We start from the raw sequence: 26,785 nt of genomic DNA, 5'->3' as shown, positions 1-26,785 counted from the left end.
GACTGTTTGGAAATAAAATTCATTGTATCTGTGTGTAGTCTGTAGAGTCTGATTAAAAGAGGTTTATAAACAGAAGCAGCATGAAAATAACTGAAAGTAAAACTTGTTTAAAAAAGAAAAAAAACAGCCGAACAAAAAAACCAATAACACACACACACCCCCAACCCTCCAACCAGCAAACATCCTTCTTGTTCAGTCAGTGATGCTTAGCTGTAGTCTATGAATAAACAGATAATATTTAATTCTTTTCAGTGTACATAGCTTTTCAAACTATTCTGGTTTTCATAAAGGTATTCTCTTTATTGATGCTTAGAAATATTTCTAACCTCATTTAGCAAATAAATGTGTTCTTAATAGTAAGTAAATGGTAGTACAGTTCTGGATTTTGTTAAGTACATGTGAACGCTGAATTTTTAAAAGATGGTGTTTTATTTTTCCAGGAAGAACAGAAAGAGTTAGATGAAATAACAGCCAAGAGGCAGAAGAGAGGAAAACTAGAAGATGATAAACCTGGAGAGGAGAAGACTATATTACATGGTAATGGCATCTTCCTGCCTGTTCTCATTTTCTTGTTCACTGTGTTTTCTTGCCTGCTGTGTTAATTAGTAAGGATGGCAGACAGCCTCAGCAGTTTTGCTGAGGCACCTTGATGTTTCTGTATTAGAGATAATAGCGCTCACAGGCATAAGCATAAAGGACAGGGAAAGAGATAAACTTGGATTAATTCCACTTCATACTGTGAAGAGTAGTGTGGAAATGTCATCTTTCAGAATACTGGTTTTATTTATTTATTGTTAATGTTACCAGACGCATATATCCCTTTCCTGTTTTCCAGAGCAGACATTTTAAAGTTATGAGTTTGGCTTAGTTTCAGCTTCAGAATTACTGCAGTTTTATGTGTCAATACTTTCATCAGCAGGTAGTGCTTTGAGTTATGGCTTACATACAATTTAGAAAATCACTTGGACTTCATACTTCCTCAATTCTTAATGTAAATGTTCTTGCTGTCATACTATGAATAATTGTATATCAAATAATTACCCAATGGAAGCCTATAGCATGTGGTACCTTCAAAGAAGATGGTTTGGTAAGTAAGTAAAATTAAGTGATTTTTGGAAACTGTTACTTCAAGTCTCTGCATGCAAAATAGTCCTGCCTTATATTGCTTGGCACAGTTAGGTGAGCTGAGTCTGTTTACCACTTTCTACAGCCAGGCTCACACACGTAAGATGGAGCATCCTTTCTTACATGCATTAAGGAAGAAGTGGCTATGAGATATGCGCTGCTGACATTAGTACTTCGTTCTGTTCATGTGTAGTAGATCGTGACAATATTTATTGAACAGTGACAAGCATAACAAACCTGAAATTTTAGCCGTTTGAGCCTCCTTTAGAATAATTATTTTGTATCCAACTTTTCATGGTCTCTGCCTGAAGTTTCACAGTGAAACACCTTACAAGATTAAAGTTTAATCTTCTCAAACACAAACATTCTGGAAATATGCCACTTTGTAGACATGTTTAAACATTGATACTGTGCAGGAGGTCACTTGTGCAACCAAAACTGCTATAACAATATCCCAGAAACTGAGAAATTAATTTAGTCGGTGCACAGCTTAATGTCATGGCTATCCAACACAGGTCTACTCTGAAATATCCATTTCCATGCTCAATGCATCCCTGCACATCTGACTGTCCAATCACTTCTTAAGTCTAGTTAAAGAGCAGTTTTTAGCTGCTGCTGACTACTATTAGTTCACACTGGCCAAATAGATCTTTTTTTCTCTGATTTGTAACTCTGTTGACGTGACTGACACAGCACAGAATGCAAATTGCAAGCAAATGCCGGGGTTAGAGTTGCACATTATAATCCGTCTAAAGTTAGTGTAAGCAAACCCTTCTTGGCTGGATCTTGCTGTTTGATAATGAGTAAGATGTGTAGGTGGGAGATTGTGTTAATGTTCAGGTTATCAGGTTCCAAGCAGGCTTTGCTGAAATGACTTAATTTGAGCTTAACTGATGTCAAATAAGATTCCACATCTGTATCCTATGAAGTGGGCTTTTCTTCCCCCTCTCCCTGCCACCCCCACCCCCTCCTCATAGCAGAGCAGCTGTGTTGAGAAAAACCATAATTGTGTGTGGCTGTTGAGCCTTTTGAAGATTAGAACCTCTTAAATACAGGCTCTTGGATTCTCATAGTTCTGTATTTGCCTTTCAGTTAAGGAAATGTATGACTATCAGGGGAGATCTTATCTTCATGTTCCTCAAGATGTTGGAGTTAATCTCCGTTCTACAGTGCCACCTGAGAAGTGCTATCTTCCAAAGAAACAAATCCATGTGTGGTCTGGACATACAAAGGTGGGAAGTCATGTTTGTGAGCATGCATCATAAAAACCCACTTCACTTTGTGTCTGAAGCTAGTAACTTCTATAACTGAAATATCAGGAGAAGGAAGGAGTATTTTCATCTTTACCACATCATGCATGTAGTTGGTTACATTACATGCTCACACAAGGTGTTTGTTTGCCTGCTCAAATGCAGTTGTTTACCTGCATACGCTTTTTCATTAACATAGTGACTTCCTGACCTCCTTTAAAGAGACAAATATTATGCAGTGACTTCGGTGGGGTTTGGAGTTATTTCCCAAACTACTACATGAATAAGAGTAAGACTAATTCTAGACATCCCTGAAAATGTTTTGGTTTTGGTTTTTTTTTTTTTTAAACAGTAAAAGTACTTAAGGGCTATTTCATATCAAGCTTATGAAAAGTTATGTAGGTTTTGTGATTATGATGCACCAGCATTACAGGTTTCCCAGATACAGCTATTACCTTGAGAGGTGTGCATTGTTAAAGAGTTTTCTTTGATGCTACTTAACATCTACAGTTTCTTCTTGTGCCAGAGCTCATAACTATATACATACTTTTGGTATTAAAAAGTGTTTCACTGATCAGGTTTGTAAAGCTTATACTCAATTTGCTGCTTCTTTTGTCTCTAATTTTCAGTATTGCTTGAGGGAATATGTTGTGCTGCATTGGACAGCGCCTTAATGATATCTGAAAAATGGAAGAAAGGAAGACACAGTGAACACTTCTAGCTTTTACCCTTTTTCAGCTGAGTCACAGCTCTAAACTCTTCTTTAGTGATTGCTGCATCAAAGAGCTTGTAGCTGCAACTATCGGTGCTTTCCAGAATAACACGTCCTCCCCAAAGCTCTAGTCACTCCTCTGCCTATTATCCTATTAGAACAGACTGATGTGTAAAGTAGCTTTTTCCTTCAAACAAGATGAATAACAATATTGATGAGAGAAGCAAAAGAAAAATGGGCTGACAAACCTAGAAAAGCTGGGGGATATAAGTAAATAATAAAAAGGATAAAGCACCCAACTCCAAGTAGGGGTGGGAGGAACTGAATGGTATGTAATAGAGTAATGGACATGAAATGGAAAGAAGGGACATCAAACCATGAGTATTTGGTGGTTCTTTGGACTTCCTCTGGAAGGAGTACCTGAAATACAGATAGATGGGAAGATGCTGTGCCCAGGGAGTCTGAGTTCAGTGGGTAGAAGCCACTGGTAATACATGTGAGAAATGGAGCTAGCCAAAAACTTTTTGTGTGGAAAAATTCCTCATCTGCCCCACTAGAAAAGGCTTGTTATACAGAAACAGTCGCTCAAACCCACAGTTTGTGTTTCTTTGCTGTGTTTACCACAGTAATGGTGTGAGTGTTGAAGGAGGGTATATATACAGCTGTTGAAGTGAATCAATTTGTTGCCAATAACAATTGTTCGAAATGCATCACTGTTTCTAAAATGGAATGTGGGTAGGTTATTTCCTTTCAAGATACAGTGTCTGTATGTTTTATGAAAATAAGCTTTAGCTTTTTGCTTAGAAAAGAGGGCAAGTGAACTGAGGAAATATCTAGATGCTCCACTTACTGTTTAATTATGTCCTTATTTACAGGGTGTCAGTGCAGTTAGATTGTTTCCTCTCTCTGGGCATATACTGTTGTCTTGCTCTATGGATTGCAAAATTAAGGTGAGTTATTTTTCTGTTTTCATGTGTATATTTTATACCATCATTGAATGCAGACAATGCATTTTAGACTACTTAAATATTTGGTACTTCTGCCAAATACTTTTTGTCTGTGATAGTTTTATTTTTCTCACTTGATTTTTAAATTACAAATTCATTGGAACAAAGATAAAAATAATACACAAGACTGGGTGTTAGAACAGTGTTAATCATTTCATAATAGAAGGTCACAAGTTCCTCAGGTTATTGCCTTTGTTATTATAATAATTCATTTTCTGTGAAGCCTGGTTTTACTACTAGCAATAGGTTTCTGCTGAAGTGTTTTACTGTAGCATTTGTGGTCTTGAGCTAATCTCATTTTACTCCAGCATACAGCATATTGGGAAGTTGATAATTTATTTTTTTTTTTTTTATACTAGAAAAACCCTAGGGCTTTAAAGTTGGAATATGGTATGGAGGTTTTAGTTACTTTAAGGGGGTTTTGCTAACAAGAAGGTGATAGAGCATTCTTGTGAATGTCTGGGTAGATAGTTGCGATTAATCAGTAGATATCATATGTTTGTAATTAATTTCTTAAAAGATATTGCCATATATGTTTGCGCTTAATTTCAGCATCATTATTGTTTAACAACTGACATCTTTTCTCCTCCTCCCTCTTTTTTTTTTCCAAGCTGTGGGAAGTATATGGTGATCGAAGATGTCTACGAACATTTATTGGTAATAAGTCTTTTTTTAAAAAAACTGATGTATATTTAAAACAACTTCATGGAAGGATATGATTTAGCTTAGCTTATTAATTTATCATAGAGAGGACTTGTAGGCATCCAAGGCAAACAGTATTCAGTAAGATTTTGGCAATAAGAATTGAAAAAGGTGCAAGTTTTTAGTCAACCTTTGTCATTATTCCAAGCAATTTAATGTTGATGTATAACACCTTACAACCCTTAAAACAAAATATCAGTGTACTGCAGTCATCAATACTTTATGCGAGACTCCTTTCCAAAGGCAAAATTGTGAAAATAAATTGCCCCATCTTCATGTTGAGAACAGCAGCCCTCTGTTTTTATGCAGTGAGGGCATCTCATGGTCTGATGATCCCACCTTAAATAGGTGATGTCTTCTGTGCTGAGTTTCTAGTGCAAAAGCATGGCAAATTTTTTTTTTTTTTTTTTTTTAGGTTCAGGTGCTGTCTGTTTATGTAACAGGTGTTTTTTAAAGCAGATAGCTGAGAGAGAGAGAAATACATACTTCTTAGCAGCCTTGAATGCAGAACAAAAGTAGCTGATTCTCCTTTTGAAATGGGAACATTTCTAGAACACTGAGTGAATATATGTTGAGTAACAACAAAGAAGTCTTTTTGCACCTAATATTTCTTATGACAGCAGCGTGGTGAAGCTGATCGCTCAAAAAAGATCCTCTCAATAGACTGCTCTTTCTGAACAGTTTGACTGTTTTTCTCAAAAGGTCCTTATTACCAACCAGATTCACCTGCTATTTTGCTATATTTAAGTTACTGTGCCAATATTTTAACTAAAAAGATCTCCTACAAGTCTGATGCAGTGGACAGATGAAACTATTGGGGTTGAGGGGTAGCAAGGTTAACACCAGATGAAAGCATTCATAATTTTCTGATCTAATATTTCCCATATTTTGTACCTGTTTTATAATTAGAAATGTTTCTCCTGTAAGTGTATCTCCTGTAGTGTTTGTCTCTCTTCTTTTTCATTAGATGTTGACATTGATTATAGTGTTTTAAACTTTTCTTGCAGCTCTTAACCGTGACCAGAACAATCTTTGAAGCCAATAGTACTTAAAGTTCTGCTTATATATCAATTTATGAAAAATGATTTAACTTGAATAATGTTTAAAAAAAAACATTAATTCTGAGCATGAGTAGATAAAAGTCTATCATTGCATTTTTTTTCTGTCTTGTAGGACATAGTAAAGCTGTTCGAGACATCTGTTTTAATAATGCTGGCACTCGGTTTCTTAGTGCTGCATATGACCGCTATCTTAAGCTTTGGGACACTGAAACAGGTAGGCTTGTATTTGTAGACACTGTTATTTGGCACTGTGTTTAATTGATAGTAAATGTCAAGATACATTATCAGTTGGGTTGTTTCCAATTATCCTTAATATCGTTTTGTACTTAAGTGTTTAGGCTTTTATTACAGGATGAATAGTCTTTTTTTCCTAAACATTTTGTTAGCTGTAGTGGTGCAATTGACACTGCTTATATATCTGTATTTCATATACCTTTTTATTTGAGAAGTTTGATAGTTACTTGTAATGTTAGAACAATTTTCAGCAGAAAGTCAAAATTTACCAAATCAGTTAATTGCATGTTTACATTTACAGGCATGAAATTAAGTAATGAAATCACAGGTTTGACCTAAATATGCTTAATTTAGAAGAATTAGTTCACTTTATTTTTCGGTTCACCTGAACTTGAAGAGCACTCCAAATAAGAAAAGGTGGTGGAAACTGAGCTACTGGTATAGGGAGCTGGAGGGTAGGTCTGATGCTCTCACAGAACTGCCTGGGAGATGCTCTGTAACATTCTGCTCCAAATAGTTTCTTAAGCTAAAAAGATAGATAGATTTTTGTCAATATTCTTTTAAACTTAAGTCCATTCCTAAGATAGGAAGTTTCCATGTTTGAAAAAGACATTAGCTTTCTTGGCTAGCAGTGCCACTAGTCTTATACAGGTGACAGCCAGAAAGGTAAAAGTCAAATTCTCCAGTCTTGAGTTTGAACTCAGTTATTTAGACACCTGAAAAACGTATTGAGCTTTTGGATTAAAACAGGCTCCTGTAAGTTACAGATAACATGCAATCAGGGTATTTATGGCTGAGGCTATGAGAGGAGGTCAGTGGTTTGTTTTGCAGTTGGATTACTGTTATCCTTTTCTAGACTTAGGATTGAGGAATTCTTGCCTGAGTTTAAGTCTCTTGTAGAGAAGACCTTTGATCCTAAGGAGGTGATGGTTTGCAAAGACAGTGGTCAGCTTGTGATATCCTGACCAGTCCTGATGTCCTTGATATGCCCTGATGACATACAGGGTACTGAGCAGTTATATTGTTTGGAAAGCTGTAGTAAGGTACAGAACAATTTGTATGTGTATGTGTTCATACAGGTGTGTGCATACAAACATGTGAAAGAAGGTCTAATCAAAGAGCAGGGTAAATTCTACCCTCTAATTCTCTCAAGAGCTTTAAAATAAGTATTTTCTGCTGTTAGTAAAGTAAAAGTAAAATGAATAGGTTTTATCACAATCTACAAAGAGCTAATCAGCCCATAGAACTTCCAACCTGATGCACTATAATGGCTTTTCTGTTGCAGGGCAATGTATTTCAAGATTCACAAACAGGAAGGTTCCTTATTGTGTCAAGTTCAATCCTGACGAAGATAAACAAAATCTCTTTGTTGCAGGAATGTCAGACAAGAAAATTGTGCAGGTATGTCTACTCAATATCTCTTCCTCTAAAAATTCTGGTATTTAGTAAAAAACAAGGTCTTATCCTGACTTTTTTATTTGTAGTGGGATATTCGAAGCGGTGAGATTGTGCAGGAATACGATAGGCATTTGGGAGCTGTCAACACCATTGTGTTTGTGGATGAAAATAGAAGGTTTGTGAGTACATCTGATGACAAGAGTTTAAGAGTCTGGGAATGGTAAGTTTAAAAATTTTGAATTTTAACCTAAAGTATATTATGAGCAAACTGCGAAGAGAGTTTATTTTTAAAAGTATACATAGCACATAAGACACTGGAGTGTACTGAGCTCTAACCAGCTGAGGAAGAGCTAGCTTTAAAACCCTATTCTGGCTTAATGCTTGGGACGCTTCATAGATTTCCTCTTCCCCCAAAGAAAGCATAAGACAGTCCTGTCAGCCTGAAGCACGCTGCACTCTATTAGTGATCTCTGTTCTCTCTCCTTTCCCCGGGGGTGTATTGGCCCTTAAATTAACCTTTTAAAGAAATGTCTGCTCTGTTACATTAGTGTGTGTCAGTTTTGAATGCTTTGAACTTGGATGTGCATAGTATTATATAGTATTTGGCCCATGTATGAAATAACTGGTTTAGTGTAGCTTCATTTCTGGTTTTCTGGTAGTCTGGGTTTTTTGGCAATCATTGATACACACGGTATGAGTACAATAGATGACAGAAAAGTGAAAGTCCATCCAAGAAAAACTCATAAGAAACACCATTTTAAATGGCTTCCAATTTTTAACATATCTGGGGAGAAAACAAATCTCTCCTATCTGAAATGTTTTCCACAAGGTTCTAGGTACTAAGATTTTCAGCTTAGGACTTTTAAGATTTCTCTAGAACTTCAAATTTCTTTTTGAAATAATCACTCCCATATCTTTAGGTATCCATTTCCTTTTGCTGTTCACACATGCAAAGCTGTTGCACAATACGGACACTAGTTTGACAGCTCTGTGACTAATCAGTTCCTTCCTAGCTTGCCTTTTTTTTTTTTTTTTTTTTTTTTTTTTAAACCTAGGCAAGAGACTCCAATCTGTGGTATTTGAGTGTTACCCAAGCAGCCAACAAAACCCTCAGCATGTCTGTGATCAGCTGCTATCATTGCCAGTAGCAGCAGTGGTAATGACCAAAGTCTGGGAACCCAGGCTTAGGCTAGACATGTAATGCTGTCACCATATGTCACTCCAAGAGAGCCTCTGTCAGTACTTCATAATTAGACCCATGCATTTACTGAGCTCCTTAAAGAAAAATCTTTACAATATTGTATCTGCTAAGGAAGGTCTCCTCTCTGGCGAGTGGGAGGGTGATCTCACTTGCACAAATCTGTTACTTCCTTGAGATTGGATTGCCCTTGTTTTGTGAGCTTTGTGTTGATGGCTGAAATAAATAGCGAAGTGGGTGGATTTAGTCACTCTGTGGGGAAGAGCAGGAAAGGCAAAAAGGTTCTGGCATGGGAACATCGCAACCTGATTGTTCCAGTAGCAGAAGTTTTTTTCCTTCTGAAGCAAGAATATGTACTGAGCTTGCTGCACACTGAAGAAAGAGCTCCCTTGGTCAGATAATGGGGAACTCAACTGTAGGCAATATTCTGTAATACAGTCGTTGGCAATTTTTTTTGTTTTATAAAAAGCAAATGTTTTGGTTTTATAAAAAGCAAATGTAATGCTGTCTGCCTAGACACGACTCGAAAACCTTTCTCCACAACCTACCATAATATATGTTAATGGGTCTGTAGGCATGTTCCTTTAATTTCAAGATCCAGATTTTTACAAGGCAATTAAAACTAAGTTAATATATTCACTACAGAGCTTTTAGAGCTTAAAAACCTCCATGGTAAATTATTTCATGCTGCACCTCAAACCCTTTTCTCCTAAGTTCATAAGGAAAATTATTTGCAACTTAGGGTGATTTGGTTACTGCACCTTTTGGCGTGTTTCTTCGTATCTTCAGCACAATATTTCTTCAGTATCCTACAGAAACAAAGCAGAAGTAATTACGACCTGAGTATGGCCTTAAAAGCCAGTAATTAAAGCTGGTCTAATTGCTTAGCTTCAATTGTCTGGAGGAATTTTCTAGTATGTTTTGTAAACACTTTGACTTGGCCAGGGCTGGTAATGGGATGCCATGTCAGACTTCATCACAGTGAGGAACTTCTCCCCTGAGAATTTAAATCTCCTTTCCCCAAGACTTTATCCCATGCATACATTTCACTGTGCTGTACACTGGATTGCAGTTGGTTGCTGAAAGTTCAGACTGCAAGTATAGCACAGACTCTTGCAGATTAAATGGTTTCTTTAGGAATCTTAATGGGAGTACTTTAAAATTTGTCTGCTTTCACATTTCATGTGATTGTGTTACAGCAGGGACATTAAAGTTGGCATGGGTATCATATTCTGTGTTCTTTCTTCTAGAAATGCAAAATGTTATTTAGTTTTTGCCCACTTCATATGCGTTTGGTCCTACTTGGATAAACAGTGAAATAAATGATTTGGGCAATTGGCCTTGGAAGCTTCTATTTCCTTTTACTTTCAAGTCATCTAGCAAAGCAAGAACTGTACAGTGGTAGCTTAGTTATTATCCTGAGAGGCTTAAGAGGTTTGTCATCTCTGTAAAGCTATACCCCTCAACTGGCCTTTTCTCTCCATCGTTCCTGGTAAAGATACCGTAGTCTCTGGAGACAGCTCTTCATGACGTGTAGATCCCAAAACTGGGTTGGGTTGCATTTGGGGTTTGTGGCTTGGTTCCCCCCACCTCCCCCATACCCCTTCTTTCTTTAAAAGGATTTTTTTCTCTCCTGATTGGGGAAGAAGTTGTATTAGAACCCCAGAGTATCACGTTTCTAAATCTTGGCTAGCAGATACTACTTTTGATATTTAAAACTTTTCAGCCTTAGAAATGCTATGAAGTGGGGAAAGGACTTGAAGATCTTTACATTTAAAAATTTGAACAAACAATATATCACATGAGTGTTGAGGTCAGGCAACCATGACAACATCTTTTAAAGTTTTTTTGGTTTTTTTAAGGGAGCAGGCTGATATTACTAATTTAGCAATTTGACTGGAAGCAAGTGTGAAACATAAATGTATCTCTATTTTGGCTAGTAGTTTAATGCAGTGTATCCTACAGCTGTCCTAAGTGTGTCTGGTAGGTTTCAACATAAAGCAGAGCTGTCTCGAATACATTCCAGTAGATGAGCCTGCCTTCATTTGTAAAGGGAGAGAAGGCAGGACAACCTGCGCTGCATTTAAATTTCTTACCGCAGTACAATTCAGCATTGGAGATGCATCTTCTGTGGTGAGACTTTTTTTTTAACGGGGCTTCCAGTGGGATTGCTTTTACCTGGCACTGAGGACTCCAGGTGACTGGTGGGCTCAGGCAGCGTTGGATGGTGGGAGCTGATCAGGATCTGGCCTTACTGCAGCAACGACCTTGGGTCCTGTTGCAGGTGGGGTTTGAAGTTGTTTGGGTACTGATGCAAAGGACAGGATGGGGCACAGGGGGGGCTGCACCTCCTGTGCTGTCATGTTGGTCAGCCTCAGAGATTATGTAGGCTTTTTGTTGCTATTCCTTTACAGATTTACTGTCCAACAGTAGTCTTAGGTCTGCCTGCTTGGAAGCCAGTTATTCCTGTGCATGCTGGTATCCACAGTGTATTAAGGAGGTTGCCCTTCTTGCTGAGGGGTAAATGATTTTAACGTTTAACTCACAGGAGCATTTGTGTTGCTTCCTGACAACAGAGCAGCTTCTCACCCTGCTGCCCATGTGCATGTTGCTTAACACAAGATGACGGGAAATAACTTACAATTCTATTTTATTGTAGAGTAATTACCTTGCTAATGTCAACAGTATTGCCATCCAGCAAGGCTCGGTCAGCTAGTACAAGGCAGCCACCCACGCTCTCTGTTCCAATAGCGTCTCAGCAGCCCTTCTCGTGTGTGAATTAGACAATGAAGTCATAACCATCCCCTTTGTATTAATTAATGTTGCTACAGAACATTTTGCATGTGTTTTCTGCTGAATACATTAATCAAATCTATTTTCTGCTGGAAATTTCTTTTGCTTAATGAGAAAGACGTGCATGCCTTCTCTTTTTACCAGTCGTCTAGTGTAGGGTATGAAGAATACTGTGAATATGCACGGACCGTTAGTAATTCAATTTATATAGTCAAAACCAAATGACAGTTCTGCAGAGTAAGGATTAGACTGTACTTGGTTGTTCCCTAGGCCTTTGTACAGGACAGTGTATGTTCTTAAAATACACTGGCACAGTCCTGTATGCAGTTGAGACCAGCGAGTTCACAGTTCAGTTCAACTGTGGACATTTGGCATTGGTTGGCATCCCATTTGGGGAAATCAGGAGGAAAAGGGCATTGTTAGAGAGACGAGAGAGAGACTCCTGCTTTCTTTTCCTTTTTTTTTTTTTTTTAAAAAAAAAAGAAAAGAAAAAGCAGAAATATTCTAGTTAAAACTCAAGTCAGTAAGACATTCGAATAAGATATTTGCATGTATCAGTCTATTCTTGCTACCTATATAAGAATTTTGTAAAAGCTGCCATTAAACTGGAGGCAATAGTGTATCTTTTGTTACAGTTTTACTCTTAACAGTTGGAATTATGATCCTGCTTTAGACTCTAGGCCATTTGATTGGGGTAAAATCGGTCTATCAGAGGTTATCCTGTAGATGGCTCCACAGCTGGAGCTCTCTAGGTGGGCATTCACAATATTTTTGAGCTTTTGCACATTCTTCCTTTGGACACCACCATACACTCTACATGGTTCGGTGGCTGAGTACATCAGCTGACTGGAGGCAACCCTTTGGAACATCTCCATGTGTTCAGAAAACACATACTTCTTCCTTTTGCAGGGACATTCCTGTAGACTTCAAGTACATAGCTGAGCCAAGTATGCATTCGATGCCAGCCGTGACTTTGTCTCCGAATGGTAGGTTAACACTTTACTGCCTTCTTAGGCCTAGTTTACATAGGCATGTCTTACTGATTATATCTCTGTAATGTTGCCATGTTGCATCCGCCTGTCACCCCATGCTACCCCTCCCCCAAAAACTGTGTGTTTATCAGTTTATTCCAAGATTTGGCTGGATCTGGTTTTGATTTAAAAGTCTTAAGAAAAACAAGTATGTCAAAATGAGGGGTTATATCAGGATACATGTATCAATTTAAATTTAGACCTTCATCCAGACAGGGCAAAAGGACTCTTTCTTTTTACAGAGCTACGATGTGCTCTTTGCTGTATTTAAAATATTAAGAGAAACAATGGTGGGAACTGACAATGGCTGCAAAGTACTAAGCAAGTTCAGCAGTCCTTGTGGTGCCACTGTTAAAGCAGAAACTGATGTTGTACGTGATCCTGTTAATGCTGTTCCTTTCTGTTCCAAATATAGCCCAAATAACTCTTGCATAAGAGAAATCCCAAATTATCTCAGTGTTTCTGTATGTTAATGTTTCACTGGTGTTCATGTTCTTCAATTAGAATCAAACTGAAGGAGGATAAAGGTTTAGTGCCTCCAGTAATCAGTGAAAATCCTTCTAACAGGTCAAAATCTCTGTTATCTGTTCTGGCCAAAATTAAATAGCTTTAGTGTCAATATTATTGAAGTGTTGCCAGATTTACAGTTAACAGTCTCATTATGCTGAGTAGTGGCAGATCAACTTGTTGCACAGCTAACGTTTTAAGCCAGCTATCAGCATCAAATTGTATTTGCTTTGCAGTATAAATATTTTATTCTTAACAATAGAAGTGGGTTTCTAAAATAAAAAGGAAGGTTCTGGAAAAAAGAGGTTTAAAAATGTTAGCTTCCCCTGCTGGCCTTTTTCAACCCCTGTTTCTGAAATTGCACAACTTGCTGTATTCCCATCCAGTTTTTCAGTTCATCTCATTCTTCCACATTGAAATACTGGATTTCTCATTCTTTTTCCAGTTCTGGCTGGCCAGCATTTGAGTGTTTGATTTCTGAGATGAGACAGTAAATGATGTTAGGAATGAAGTAGTCATCTTTTCAGCTCAAGACATCACCTGTCACATTAACTAACATTATCTCGACCTGCAGTCATCCAATATCACACAAAACAAGTTCTTTCGGAATAGTAATGCTACAGATTGTACCAGAAACATCATGCATCATTTTGGAGTTAAATGAGTCCTTTAAAGAAAAGTAAATTGAGAATTTTACAGATCCTGAACTTTTCTGCTTAGGGGCACCGATTTATGAATCTCACCAATTAAATTTTTCCTCCTGAGTGATGCAGGAGACAGACCTTTTAAAAAGTAGAAGAGGAGAGTAACATGCTTGGGGTATACACTTGATTTGTTTCTTTGAGAGGCTGAAGAAAATCCTCAAATTCCAAGCTAGTAGCTGGAAGTGTGCCAGATTTACAGTCAAGTCAGCACATTTTATGTTATCACTGTTTGTGTGAAACACTGGAAAGGCAGTGACAGTATGCAGGGTTCAGGACAGAAGTGTCTCTTCTATGGTGTTCTGTAGCACATCATCTTCACTGGATTCTCAGGCAGGAGTTAATGCACTGCCAAGACGCAAAATGAGGTAGAGTTAAGATTAGAAAAGCCTGTGCTCTTTTCTTTTACTAAAGTATCTATTGAATTGCATTCCATTAGGGCAGAGAATACTAAATAGTTGGGAAAACATAAGGATTTTCAGACTCCTGAGTCTACCTTAGACCTGTTTTTCCCATAAAGAAAATAAGAGGTGACCATCTTAGAGTACCCACAAAACAGGTAATCAAAATAGATTGCAGCTAGATGGGGTTTTTTCCCCTCATCTGAATTACTTGATTGTGTGCACCAGCAAGCTTACTCAGTAGCTTAAAAACTTACCAGTAAGTCAGTCGGGTTGATGGAGCACATTTTTGTAACAGGCAGAGCTTTTCTAGAGTTCTGAGTGCATTTTGTAGTAATAGGCATCCCAAATCCTGTCAAACGTAAGGTTTTGCCTCTTGGCAGTTGTACCAGGCAGAAGCAATATCAGCTGCTACCTAGAACCCTGATACATAATGAAAATCTGGATTAAGGTAGTACAAGAAAAGTTATAAAAATATCTTAACTGGAATGTTTTAAGTCTGTTTTTTCAGGTGCAGCACTCTGATACCACCTTTGTTTATTGCATTTGTAGGGAAATGGTTGGCTTGCCAGTCGATGGATAACCAAATTCTGATTTTTGGAGCTCAGAACAGATTCAGATTAAACAAAAAGAAAATTTTCAAAGGTCACATGGTAGCTGGCTACGCTTGTCAAGTGGATTTTTCACCTGACATGAGGTAAGTTTTTGTGGGAATGAGCTTCATCCTAAAACTTGCTGGCACAGACGCTAAATTTCTTTTTGAATCCTCTGCAACATTCATTGATGCACAACCATCCTATTAACTCAGCATCAGAGCTCTCTAGCCAAGCAGCAGAACGGAAAGTTTACTCTTGTCATTTGATAGGACTAAGCTATACTCATTGGTTGCTCTGAGCAATATTTAGAAAACAGTCCATGTAGTGCAGATTCCCCATTCTGCAAAGATGATTTACACTGCTGTTAAACCATCCAGAGACCCCCCTTGTTTTACCTGGCCCTGGTACAGCGCAGGAGGCTTCCACTTCTGACTTGCATCTGGCTGTTTTTGTGCATGGTCTGCAGTACAGGGTCTGTTCCCACAATATGCACTTGTCCAGAATACCTGGGATTCAGACTTGACCAGTTTTCCCAATTTGCAGGTCTGGTGTGGGTGTCCTAATTTATTTTTTCAGAGAACCATCTTTTTCATCCAATTTGCTTAGTAATGTGCCCATACATTTACCACTGTTCGTACACAAGTTATTCATTACTATAAAAACCGGAGAATAACGTCAGCAAAACTGGAGGAAAAAGTGGAGAGAAGTGTCTATAAATTTTAGAGAAACTTCTGGCACTTTCTCTTTTGCTGATGTATTCTCTTTAGTTCCAGTAACACAGTGTATGGTATAATCGCATTGCTTAGCACATTTACCTCGCAGTTGATGAATCACCCTCTGCAGGACTTGCGTGCTTTAGAGCACAGAATGAATGCTAATTCTTTGGTAGGTATGTTTGCAGATTGTCAGACAGGCAGCTCACTGGGTGAAGCTCTTTTCCATTGCTCAGTGTAAAAGTATTATAATACAAGCAGTCTTCACACATGATACAGCTTTTATTTTAATCCTGTTAATATAGCTATGTGATATCTGGAGATGCAGATGGGAAACTTAACATCTGGGACTGGAAGACAACAAAACTCTACAGCAGATTAAAAGCGCATGATAAAGTCTGTATCGGTGCAGTGTGGCATCCACACGAAACATCTAAAGTCATTACGTGTGGCTGGGATGGTCTTATTAAACTATGGGACTAAAGAGGATGCTACAAAGATCAAAAGATGCAAGTCCTACATACACCTGAGACTAGAGTGAATTCTGCTGTAAGAATGGGTAGACATTTGTAATACCACAGTTCTCAGCTAGCTGTATATATGCAATAAAAAATGGGAAATCTTCAGAAGATACAACTGAAAGGATATAGTTCTAAATATGACCTCTGAGTATGAGAAGCTGAGGTCATCTGAAGCATGCAGAATCAAGTGTTAATTTGTCATGTCACTGTTTGTGTGAAACACTCTTGTAAAATAAAAAAAATTTTAAGAAAAACTATTTTTGTGGTTCTGGCTGTCAGAGATGTGGGGAATGAAAGAAGAAAACCAGCAATCGCGTAACTCTCTTCCTAAGAAGAAATCTTTGATATCTACTGCAATAGAGCTGAAAAACATGCATTTGTTTACCTGGTTTTAGGTGGTATTTTGTTGTCCCCAAAATACTTCTACATTTGTAGAACACAAACCCACTTGCTAAGATCTGTTAATTCACAGTAGAAATGAACTAATCGGAAGCTAGCAGTTGTCAGATAAACTGTGTCAACCGAAGACTGTATTCATAAACTCTGGGGTTCTGTCTGTATTTAACAATAGCATCATGCTGATTACTGAGTTTCATCTTTGCAAGTAGTCCTCAATTTCAAGATTTTGCTTGCAATAGTTGTGTGTTAAGTGTTGGGTTTTTTTCTCTTCCCATATGCTGTTATGTTCCAATAAGCATGACATATTTAAAAAAGAAGTGAATGTGTCTTGTTCAGTTTGGAATACATTGTATTATAAGACCCATAAAGGTTTTGACAATTTAATGTATATACATGTCACACTTTTTCTCTTTAAAGAACTTATTTTTAATAAATCTTTTTATAAAATGTCTCCTTATCTTCATTCAATTCTTGTGTCTAGCAGTGTCCATATAAAATATTCCTTACCATTTGGTATTTTAATTTGCAGTTGTACCAGCATTCAGATAAACTCATTCTCTTGCATTAGTTTTGAATGAACAGTGCAAGTTGGAAGCAGAAGAAAATCCTTTCAACTCCCTATCTGCGCTCTTTCTGAGCACATAATGGAAATAAAAATATGTAATGAATTTATCCCATTGATCAGTCTTTAATTACAGTTTTGAATTACACTATGTTGTTTACTATAAATGCAATCACTGCTCATCAATTATAAACAATAGCAGAAGAGTAATTGCCTTAATTTGACAGCAGGATAGAGGATAAGGCAGTTCCGTAGATGAGATGCAAAGAATCTCAAATTGTGTAGACAGAAGGAAACGAGTTGGTTATTCTGTGGGTTTTTGGTTTGGTTTTGGTTCTTTTGATTGATTAACAAGACAATTCTGTTCTTTCGAAGAGTACTCGCTGAAGTTAGGCCCTTGTGAGTGAACATGGAGCTTGACATTTTTAGACCAACTGTCTGAAGCTGAGCTTGAGCATCTTTCCACTGTCCGTCCATACTGTCACGTACCTGCACCAAGTTTACATGTTTCTGTTTACTTTCCCTTCTTGGTAGCCTTGTGTACCTGAAAAAAACCCCAGACTGTTTTCACAAGCGCTGTACTGGTGGTAACTGGGTATTGCCTAGCACTTGCACCTGTGCAAGTACTGAGACAGGGAATGTTAGAGCCTAGAGAGAGAGGAAAGCGCCGGTCCCGTGTGTCCTGAGGACTGTCCCCTCGGCAGGGAGAGGAGGCTGTTCCTCTTCGGAGGCTCCTCAGGGCGCGGGTGGGAGTGAGCTGCTGCCACGTCGCAGAGGGTGAATTTCCAACGTGGTTCTCTTCGCAGGGAGGACTCGACTCCTGAGCTGGGAGTTGAGCTCTGGTGTGCGCTCTGCCCCTGGTGCTGCTTCAGGAGAAAGTGGGATGAAATAATTTAGAACTGCTTTCTGCCTTCAGATACATTTCCTAAATGGATATGTGGCCGTGTGCCCTGACCATGAGCCTCTTGTAAGTATAGGGAAGTGAGGAGGAGAGGAGGAATAGAGCAGATACAAAAACTTCTCGCAGGAATGTATATTAGCTTTCATATGAGAAACACCTTTCCCAAATGCTTAAAAGCCTTTAAATCATAATACACAAAATGCTTGGCTCTGTAGTTGGTACTGTGTTTTTCCACATCACCTACCAGGCAGAACTTTATAAATATATATATATATATAGTATATACAAAGTATAAAAATAAGTGTATAAACTTTTGTAGTAATATACTAGGTGTTGTCTTTGGGGAACAAAAATAAGAAATGTTGACTCAATAAATTCTGCTGGAGTTGATGAATTGGGATTAAATGTTCACAACAAGCCCGGAACCAAAATTCCCTTAGAAACGTTCAGATAAAATCCTTTGTCCCTCTCAGTTGGTCACCGTGTTAATCTTTTGTGGAATTTCTCACATCTGCATTGAAGCCTGCAGGGGGAATTTTTATGAGGATAATTTCCTCTTGTCGGCTCGAGAGTCGCAAACTCCAAAGCTCACGATGTCAGGTAGTTTGCTGTGCACAAGGATAGACAGCGCGTGTCTGTGCCAGTCTAGACTTGTCTCTGCAGCAGCCACCTGGGAAAAGATTTCTTCCTGGGCTAATTAACTCGAATCATGTCCTTCTCTTATCTTCCCAATTTCATGTTTTGCCAGAAATTGGCCTGTTACAGATGTTGGTCAGAACAAGTCTAGACTGAGACCCCTAGGCTGAACTCGGTGTGTGAGCAGACAGAGCCAGGGAAAAAGCAGCGCTGGGGGGAAAGGGAAGAGCGTGTTTCGAGTTCCCCCAATTTTTTCTTCTCTAACGTTAGGCAGAGAATGCAACAAAGTGATTCGAGCCGAAAGGAGCTTCTTGGGAGGGCTGGAGGCGAGGGTGCTACACTGCCGGGAAGGGATACGTGCAAGCTGGAGTGCCGGGCTGCTGTCACAGCAGCATCATTTTGTTCCCCTTGATCATGCATCTGTAACTTTCAGAAATGATGTGCCAATATGTTGACACTTTTATTAATACCAATTACTTTTACAGCGGAAGTTTTACAGATAAGTGAACTATATCTCCATCATTCTTGGAGTTCTGCCTGGGAAACTTGATAGTTCCTTTGGCCTTGTGCCATCTTTTTCTTGGACTTTTTTCATATGCAAGAGGGTGAAATATCCCACATATCCTCATGCAACTTGCTGGTAAGAAGGCTGTCTTTCTTAAAGCAGATGGTCTTAGCATCTGTCTTGCTCAGAGTTTATAATTGTCCCCAGTAAGATGGTGCTGCTCAGTCTTCGCCCTCATTATGAGGAACAAATATCTAAATTACTGTACATCCAGAAAAGTCCAAGATTGTCTTGTAAAAAAGTTAATTTTTAGCAACAGGCAGATGTTCAATATACTGTTTAACGCTGTGGTCCTTAAAGGCTGATTTAAACAGTCAGCCTTGCAGCTCTGACAGCCCAGTAACACAATGTACTTTCCTTCTTTCTACCAGCTGGTCATTACAAAATCCTGCTCCCGTTTGCTAGGAAGACTCCATATGACAAGCAGCCTGCACGAGGGGGAACACGTGGCGGGGGGGAGTTTTGCTTGGAAGACTTTAAACAGTTGAACCTATACACCAGAAAAACCAGTTGCCAGGGAGGTTGTTCCTCTGGAGGCTGCTCAAGGACTTGCTGCTGTAGGTTGGCTTCACTAGCATACACTCAAAATTAAACCTCATATCTTGCAGTAAAATGTGTCTTTTCTGTCAGGCTTGCTGATAAAAAAAAAAAAAACAGATACACCATGGCTGTCTTGCAGCGCTCGGAGAAAACTGCATGCGGCAGGGTTATGTTCACAGAAGCTCCTTGCAAGTTTAAAGTTGTTAGAAACAAGTTGCAGTGACTTCCAATGGGGCATGGACCTCTAAATTCACCAGGTACACTGGAAGTTTGACCTCAGACCCGTTTGTTATCTTGTTGCGTGATACAGAACATTTAAACTGTGTTAAATGCTAAAGCACCGAGCCTTTCTGAGTCTCCTTTTAACCTGCTGCGCTTCGTGCCACAAAAATGCAAAAATGCCCTTTTCTAGAAGAGCTGTAACAATTTAAGTTCCTACCTTAGCTTGCACCAGGCTGATTTCCCCACGCAGCTGTGACTTTGCTCGCCCAGGCTGGGTGTTTATATTTTGCTTCTGCAACTTTATACGATCTTGCTGCTTCAGGTCCTCCGTATATATTCTGTGAAACGTAATCCCTTCCAGTATTCCTTGCTCAGGAGATGAAGAGGGAAGTCAGACTCTGAATAAGCCGGTCAGTTGTCAGGCCAGACATCTACAGGAAAAAGAAGGCCCTTTCCCTTGAGTTTTCAAAACCACACTGAGTTTTGTCAGAACAGTTTCTCTGCAACAAGCTCCCCTCTTTCTCTGCCCTGGTGCCGACCCTTTGGGAGTACCTTGGAGCGGGGGGGGCGAGCGGGTTTTGTTTGCTTTTGGTCATTGTTCCTCCAATATTAAAAGAGCGGAATAACATTATGGAATGTTTCTTCGGACGCTGGATTCTCCTATTTCTTGGAGCAATTTTCCTTCCCTTCGTAAACAAGAAGTGAGAAGGCATTTCGGGGCCCATCCTGCCTGGCAGGTCAGTTTGGGGGGTCCGCGTTGTCCGGTGAAGTCCCAGCCCCTGCGCCGCGGCTGCTCCTGGCTGGTGTCGGTGGAGAGATGCGGCTGCTGCTGCTGCGTTAGGGGTCTGACACGGGTCGGGCAGCCGTCCCCACCTCCCTGCCAGGGCGGTGGCACCACTCGAGATATCTGAAGGTGGATGCAAGAGTGGGATTCACATTGTTTGGGTTGGATTCAGAAATGGAACTTCAAGTACGGAGGTGGGGGGAATACCAGCTGAGGCACAGGAGCACTTTAATTCCTTGCAGAAGCTTTGTACGGTGTACACCACTGCCCTTTCTTTCAGGAAACTGCTGAAAAACAAACAAATATGGTGGTAATCCACCAAAAAGAGCAGGGACATTGATTGGTATTCATGTTTGAGTTGTCGTTTCTAGGCAGCTCAAAGCAAGCTCCTGTTTTCCCTTTGTGTAAGGTCCTGCCCATCAGGACAAGGGCCATAGCACGGGCTGTCTCTGCAAAGGTCGCTTTCTGGACCAGCTGAAACTCTTTACAACAGGCAGGTCAAACTCCACTGCGAGCAGGGACTTCTATTTAAGGGAAAAGATGCATTCATTATCACAGGTGATTCCCTTCAAGTGCCAGGCTTGCTCTGCTCAGGCTGCCCCTGAAAGCCAGTGGAGGGAGGCAAGTATAAATATGTCTCTGAATGTAGGTCAGCTCTGAACTTCCACCGGCACTAAACCAGGTCTCTACTGACTGCAATTAAATGTCACATTGTGTTAACAAGCAGGAAGAAGTCAAGAGTGATTTCCTACTGAATAACCCTGAGGATCCTTTCAAGCGCAAGGGAGCGGCTAATGAAGCTCATGAAATCAAAGTTTTTGAATGAACCAGATGGTCTCAGCTGTTGAATAATTCACCAGAGAGAATGAGTGCTATTTCTTCAGGTGTGCTACCGGGTGATACGTCTTCTTGGCATCTGCCAAGAAAGGCCAGACATATGTTCCCTTCACGCTTTCTTTGATCTTTCACAGCTGAGAGGCGCTTGTGAAGAACAACCCTTCACAAGTCACCGATGGCATCAAAGCCTGGGGCCAGAAGGGCACGTGATAAACATCAGGTTTCGGAGCGTGGCAGGAGGTCAGACCTTTCTTTGGTCAAATTTTGGAACCTCCAAGGAAGCCAGTGTGACATTCAGAAAGAGACCAGTTTCCCTGGAGAAGTGTGTTAGTGTCCTAAGACATCCCTCTCTGTGCTGCTGTGGGCTCCCTGGGGAAAGCCCGTGTTGTGGTATTAACTGTGGTAGTTTGGGGGATTCACATCTGTTGCTGCTCTCCATCTTCACCAGGTCACCTGTAAATTCTGATTCACAAATGTGTGTGATTTACAGGTCGCTGTGGGCGTCTCTGAAAGGGAAATGCCCTCACCCCTCACACACACAAGGATCCGTGCAAATAAAACTGCCGCTACACGCAGGTCATCTCTGCAAAGATCCGTTTCAGACTGAGCTGAAACATCGCCTGGTGGAGGTGTCCGGCTAACGCGATAATGACTCCGCTTCAGGAACGCGACCCGGTCGGTATGTCCTCGTTAGCTGGGGTTGGCACTGGCTGTGGCCGCCGCGAACGACCTGAGGTGTGGGCAGCAAGGAGGGTCCTGGGCTGGGTTTCGCCCGGCGCCAGGCTGGAGGCGATGGGCTGGCTGCGCTGGAGAGCTGATGGGGATACCCACGGGGTGCGGGGAGATGCCCAACGCACCTGGGGACTGATGGCCAGAAGCCTTGGGGGAAGAGTGGAGCTGGGCAATACCCGTAACGGTGATGCTGAGTAGATCTGGGGCAGCGGAAGGTGCCGGGGCACCCGGTAGACGGCACAGTATGGACACGTGGCCGAGGAAAGGGGACGCGCCACTCTTTTGCAATAAAATCCTGTGCAAGTGCATCGCTGAGCACGTTGCTGGAAGGTCAGTCCGGAGATGCGCGTTTGCCGGCTGCCACCCGATGACTTGGGATGCTTTGGCCTCTGTGCTCCCATCCTGGGCTGGGCTGAGCACCTTCCTGGGCTGCCGGGCAGTCGGAGTTTGAAGGCTGGGTCTGACTTTCTTCCTCAGCTGCTGCCGAGGGCAGGGCCCCACAGCGGGTCTCGGAAGAGCCGTCTCTCCCTCCCTCAGACCAACCAGAGGCAAAAGTAAGCTTTACTGCATTCCCTGCAGGAGATGCTGGATGCTGCCCAGGCCAGGCACTCGGGAATATTTTAGCGATGCCAGGACAGGCCAGTGGCCCTTTCCTCCTGCCTGGCCACGGCCACGCAGTTACCGGTCTCCAGGCTGCGGCTATAATGGAAGAATGCCTCGCCCACACTGGTTTTAATGGCGCGCTCGGAACTTAGCCCTTGAAGAAGGGAGCAGCTACCGCGGTTTCTGCGCAGGTCTGATCTGGGAGGAGATGCGGAGCGCAGCGCTGGCGTGCGGTTACCGCAGGGAGGTCGTCTCAACAAGCTCCTCGCCTGCTTCACGGTCTCCAACAGTCCGCTCTCCTCCCGAGCTGCTCCCAGCACGGAGCCATCCTCCAGGAGCAAGGTGGGCTCAAACACGTGCGGACGTCCCCAAAGGAACCGGTATGGTTGAGAGCCAGCACGTAGCAGTACATCTGGGGGGGGCTGGCTGGTGGATCTTCACCTCTGGCTGAAGCAGCACGAGGCGGTGGGTGCCAGCGGTCCCGGATTCCCACCTTTCTCCCTCCGCGCGGTCCCTGACGGGCTGCAGATACCGCCTGCACAGGGCGTACGGCACCCTGCAGCAGGTCGGGACCCATCCTGCCGGGGTACGGCAGCGGGTGGACGCAGCCTTACCCCCCCCGCAGCATCCCTCAGCGCCAGCCTGCCCGCCGGGACGGAGTCAGCACCGGCTGGTGCCCCCGTGCACGCACCCGGCAGCTCAGGCGTTAGGGGATGGGAACTGAATTCGTTTAAGAGTCTCTCCTCTAGGTGAAAGAGATCAATTAAAAGAGAAGGGGTAAGGGCACAAAAGCAAGGCCTCAGAAAGGAAGGCTGTAACTCTACTTTCAGAGAGGCAAAATAGAAAGGCACAGATAGGGCGTAAAATGAGCTGTTCATTTTCTCCCATAATATCAGATAACTGCCTTCAGAATGATAAACGGCTTTTATCTATCCTGTATCTGAGATAAGGTTTTCTTAAAAATTACCATAGTTATTGGAATCTTTTCTTGCAGAAGATATGTATTTGCTACAGCCTGAATTGTTCCTGACACTACCTGGCAATCCTAAGAGATTAGCTGAGGGCTTACTAAACTCTTAACCAAAGAACCAGGATGGACCTCTACTCCATTTCTGTAATTTACATATACATTACCATTTTTTTCTTCAGGGCAATAAATGATGGAAGATGTGCATCCCTTTGGAAATTTATTTTCTGAGAGAGAGAGCATGTAATTTGTTTTTTAACCTCTATCCATTGGTTTCTTAAACAAATGATAATAAGCTAGTAGGCTAGTTAGTTACTCTAAGCCTAATCAGAAAGAAAAAAACTGTGCAGTGCTACAGCCCATATTTTTATGCTTTATTAATAAATCAGGACTCTCAGCTGGGCTTTTGCCACCCCATTATTTGAAAAATGGGAGTTGAGCTATTCTGCGGTGTAGCAAGCGTGATCATTCCAACAAGCTAGATATTGGTTTAGGAAATCCTGGCACCCTCTTGCATTTTAATTAATCTCCTCATGGCCCTACATCATTAAACAACCTCCGTACTTAATGTACAAGGGTTGCAGCAAGCATGGCTGTCACAGGGAAGGCATTTCCTACTCATTTTCAGAGGTCGTGGATCTCTCGAGTTGTGTATTACCTGGCTCAGGGGCAGCAATATGTAGCTTGGCCCCGAGGAAAGTGCTTTGCCCAACATCTTGGACATGGGGAATGCAACACATCTGCAACAGGTCCTCTTGATTTTGAGCGCTGCAGAGCTGAGGACATGGCGGGCCCCCGCAGCGCCCTGCTCTGAAAGCCCTTTGCTCCCCGGTCCAGGCAGGATGTGCAGGAGCAGAAACAGAAGCTCCGTTTATGGAATCACAGACTATCATCTCAAGTTGGAAGGGACCCAATAACCATCATCAAGTCCCACTCCCTGCTTCTCACGGGACTACCTAAAACGAAACCATATGACTAAGAGCGTTGTCCAGATGCTCCTTGAACAGGAGGTCACCCTTCGGACTTCTCTTCTCCAAGCTGAACAAGGTGAATGACCTCAGCCGCTCCTCGTAAGTCTTGCCCTTGAGACCTTGCACCATTGTGCTGGTTTCAGCTGGGATAGAGTTAATTGTCTTCCTAGTAGCTGGTACGGTGCTGTGTTTTTGAATTTGGTATGAGAAGAATGTTGATAACACACTGATGTTTTCAGTTGTTGCTACGCAGTTTTTAGACTAAAAGTCAAGGATTTTTCAGCTTCTCATGCTCAGCCAGCAAGAAGGCTGGAGGGGCACAAGGAGTTGGGAGGGGACACAGCCAGGGCAGCTGACCCAAACTGGCCAAAGGGGTATTCCAGACCATGGGATGTCATGCCCAGTATATAAACTGGGGGCAGTTGGGGGTGGGGGGATCACCACTGGGGTACTAGTGGTTGGTGAGCAATTGCAGTGTGCATCACTTGCATATTCTAATCCTTTTATTATTATATTATTACCATTACCATTATTAGTTTCTTCTTTTCTATTCTATTAAACTGTTCTTATCTTAACCCAAAAGTTTTACTTTTTTTTTTTTTTTTTTTTTTGGAAACACCCCCCCCCGATCCCACTGGGCAGAGTGGGAGAATCGCCTCCCTCAACCAGCCAGCTGTGCTGTGCTCGAGGCACCCCAGGACACGGTTGGCCCTTTTGGCTGCCAGGGCACGCTGTTGACTCATGTTCAACTTGCCATCAACCCAAACCCCCGGATCTTTTTCCAGGGGGGCTGCTCTCCAGCCTCTCATCCCCCAATTTGTACATATAACCAGGATTACCCCATTCCAGGTGGAGAATCTGGCACTTGCTCTTGTTAAATTATACCAGAAAAAATGGTATCAGGAGGTATTCCCCAGCCTTGACACAAACAGGCAAAGATGGGCTGGCCAGGTCCATTTTCTAAACTCTTTCAGCTTCCCAAACAAGGCGACTGCATCCAAGCTGTCCTTGGCTTGGGCTGACTCCATGGCTGTGCCTAGGAATCATCTGGGAGAGTCCTAGATGGCCTCAGCCAAAATTGTACCAGGGATTTCATTAATTAAGCAGATATAGCCATTCCAGTGCACGCTGCCTGCCACTGCTTAATTGACTAGCACAGGCATAGCTGGGATCATCACCTGATCAGTAGTCCTCCTTCTTCCCCAAATGAGGCGTTTGATGTGCAGAAGCCCTTGTTAAGTCCCCTTAGAATTAAACTCCACTTCAGCAAATCCTAGTGTAACTAAAGAAGAAGATGGATTTCTTTCTAAAAGGAAAATAAAAACGGGGCAGCAGTAAATCAGAGACTCCATACAACCCAAGGCACTGTCAGCGTGACTGAAAGGCAGTAGATTGAAAACCAGCGTGCATTTGTTATAAAAGAAAGGGTTTGACATTTAGCCGCAAGTTAAAATTTCAAATGTGATTAGGAAGACTGATACAAACCTGAACGCGTGAGGGCACAGAGCTGGCCTTCACCGAAGAGATTAAAATCCCCCCATTTCCACTAGCCCCTCACCACCCTCGTCCTTCACCACTGAGGCAGGGAGGGGTTTTTTTCTGCATCTTCCAAAGCAGCCCGAGGTCTGTGGCCAACACGGATGCTCCAAGCTGGATTCACCGCGGCAGTTTCAAGCCCCAGGAGGGGCTCTGCAGGGGCCAGGGTCATCCAGCCTTCCAGCCTCTTTTGGGAGAAAGGAGCTGAGGTCAAGGGCTGGAGTAGTTTCTGCTGGGGAGACCAGTCCCTGCCCACCCTGGGGCAGTGGGAGCCCTCAGAGAGGTGGGAGAGGAGGAAGCCTGGCTTGGGACGAAGCCTGGGGACAGTGAGGGGAATGGCTCAATCCACTGGTGAGGCGAAGCAGTGGCTCTGGGAGAGGGCTGACTTGCCTGCCTGGAAGGAAATGCTCCTACACTTATTTTTCCCCACTTCTGGCTGCTTGCCGAGATCCTGTCCCGGGCATGCTGGGTCCAGTGCAGGGCCCTGCTCTGGGAAGGAGGTGATGAGGGAGCTGAGGCAGCGGAGAGGGTGAAAAAGGAAAGGAGGGTATGAAAGGAGAGAAGGAAATGCCAGGATTGC

General features: G+C 41.9%; 1 protein-coding gene across 1 annotated transcript in view; it reads left to right on the top strand.

Moving 5' to 3' along the window:
* Positions 1 to 16,800, top strand: part of CDC40 (cell division cycle 40) — a 43,062-nt gene extending 26,262 nt beyond the window's left edge. Inside the window, exons 6-15 of the mRNA XM_075046815.1 lie at positions 441 to 537; positions 2,218 to 2,357; positions 3,963 to 4,037; positions 4,706 to 4,751; positions 5,970 to 6,071; positions 7,377 to 7,492; positions 7,576 to 7,709; positions 12,390 to 12,466; positions 14,673 to 14,817; positions 15,735 to 16,800. Coding sequence (XP_074902916.1) covers positions 441 to 537; positions 2,218 to 2,357; positions 3,963 to 4,037; positions 4,706 to 4,751; positions 5,970 to 6,071; positions 7,377 to 7,492; positions 7,576 to 7,709; positions 12,390 to 12,466; positions 14,673 to 14,817; positions 15,735 to 15,912 — 1,110 coding nt within the window. The 3' untranslated portion in view covers positions 15,913 to 16,800. The remainder of the gene's footprint in view (positions 1 to 440; positions 538 to 2,217; positions 2,358 to 3,962; positions 4,038 to 4,705; positions 4,752 to 5,969; positions 6,072 to 7,376; positions 7,493 to 7,575; positions 7,710 to 12,389; positions 12,467 to 14,672; positions 14,818 to 15,734) is intronic.
* The last annotated feature ends 9,985 nt before the right edge of the window (positions 16,801 to 26,785 follow it).

This window comes from Buteo buteo, chromosome 15 (assembly GCF_964188355.1).
Source record: "Buteo buteo chromosome 15, bButBut1.hap1.1, whole genome shotgun sequence".
Lineage (NCBI taxonomy): Eukaryota > Metazoa > Chordata > Aves > Accipitriformes > Accipitridae > Buteo > Buteo buteo.
Note: the sequence above shows the minus strand (reverse complement) of the source record. Positions and strands in the feature narration are given on the sequence as shown.